Here is a 1,802-nt window from a genome sequence, read left to right as displayed (position 1 = left end):
AGTTCATTCCTTTTTATTGCTAACCAGTATTCCACGGTATGGATATGCCACAGTTCGTTTAACCATCTGAATTGTTTCCAGGTTTGGGCTATTAAGAATAAACCTGCTATAAACATTTGTATACAGATCATTTTTGTGAAGATACATTTTTATTTCCCTGAGATAAATGTCTCTGAGTGGAATTATATAACACGTACATATTTAGTTTTTTAAGACACTGCCAAACTGTTTTCCAGAGTAAGCTGTACCATTTTATATTCCTACTAACAATGAATGAGTGATCCAGTTTCTCCACATTCTTGCCAGCATTTGGTGGTGTCACTATTTTATACGTTAGCCCTTCTGCTAGGTGTGTAGTGATATTGCATCATGGTTTTCTCTTTTGTTGTGTGTGTGTGTGTGTGTATGTGTTTTCCAATGGAACAGCACATTTAATTGTCCTTAGGGTCCTCCTGGAGAGGGATTGTGGGGCCTTTGGCAAAGCTCTGGCCGATGGAACCAACAGAGGTGCCAGCATTTGAAGCTGTCGCTTAAGACAATTTCTGAGACTAGTGGGTAAGGAATGTTGCCTTTGAATAGAGAAGAGGAGACTACATTTAGAAAGGGGGAGAAGTGGTTTGTGTTGTGAAGAGGGACTCTAAGGTCAAGTTAGGAATGACAGGGAGTTGGTCACAAGGTCTTTCTTGGCCAGGTGAGAGCTGTAAGTAGAGTGTGATGATGGAGTCCAGCAGGGGAACTGTGGGCCAGCTTGACTCAGGCCGGTTTCAGGAACTCCTGCAGCATGTTTTGTTCCACAGCCTCCATGAAGAGCTCAAAGCCTCCACGGTAGTGGTCCCCATTGACAATCCGGGGTGGGGCAGCCTTGGAGTTGCCCACCAAGACTCGCATCTCATCCCTCAGGGCGTTGTCCTGGGAGATGTCCACTAGTTGGTATTAGATGCACTTCCTATCCAGGATTCAGGTCACCTCACTCTGCTGGGACTTGATTTTGTGGGAGCCAGTGACCGATGTGCTGTAGAGGTGCAGGCTGCTCATGCTGCAGGTAGATTGACAGGCCGGAGGGCAGAGGGCGGCGGTAATAGCAGCTGCACTATGAGGAGACTTCATCGCGGTTTTAATTTGCATTTCTCTAATGGCTAACGATGAGATTTTCATGGGCTTATTTGCCACTATTCGGTGAAATGTCTCTTTATGTCTGCATTAGGCCGTTCTTGCATTGCTTTAAAGAAATACTTGAGACTGGGTAATTTAGAGGTTTAATTGGCTCACGGTTCTACAGGCTGTACAGGAAGCATAGCTCTGGCATCAGCTTCTAGCGAGGCCTCAGGGAGCTTACATTCATGGTGGAAGGCAAAGCAGGAGCAGCCGCTTCACATGGCAAAAGCAGGAGCAAGGTGGGGGAGGTGCAACACACCTTTTAAATGACCAGATCTCATGGGAACTTACTGTCATGAAGACAGCACCAAGCCATGAGGGATGTGCCCCCATGACCCAAACACCTCCTACCAGACCCCACTTCCAGCATTGGGAATTACATTTCAACATGGGATTTGCGTGGAAGAAAATATCCAAACTATATTAATGTCTTTTGCCCATTTTCTAACTGGAATTTTTTCTCTTACTGTTTAGTTTTGGGAGTTCTTTATATATTCTAAACACTAGTCCTTTGTCATATGTGGTTTGCAAATGTTTTCTTCCAGTCTGTATTTTCATGCTCTCAGCAGTCTTTTGCAAGGTAAAATTTGAAATTTTGATGTGTCAAATTGGTCAATTTTTCCTTTTGTAGTTTTGTGTTTGATTAT

At 44.1% G+C, this 1,802-nt stretch overlaps 1 protein-coding gene across 1 annotated transcript; it reads right to left on the bottom strand.

Moving 5' to 3' along the window:
* Nucleotides 1-753: 753 nt before the first annotated feature.
* Nucleotides 754-1,035, bottom strand: LOC100994042 (SH3 domain-binding glutamic acid-rich-like protein 3). The gene is given in 1 exon segment (XM_034963357.1): nucleotides 754-1,035. A coding segment is annotated over 1 exon segment (282 nt).
* Nucleotides 1,036-1,802: the final 767 nt, after the last annotated feature.

The sequence above is a fragment of the Pan paniscus genome, chromosome 5, assembly GCF_029289425.2.
Source record: "Pan paniscus chromosome 5, NHGRI_mPanPan1-v2.0_pri, whole genome shotgun sequence".
NCBI classification, from domain to species: domain Eukaryota; kingdom Metazoa; phylum Chordata; class Mammalia; order Primates; family Hominidae; genus Pan; species Pan paniscus.
The sequence above is the reverse complement of the archived record's forward strand: the minus strand, read 5'-3'. Positions and strand labels throughout refer to the sequence as shown.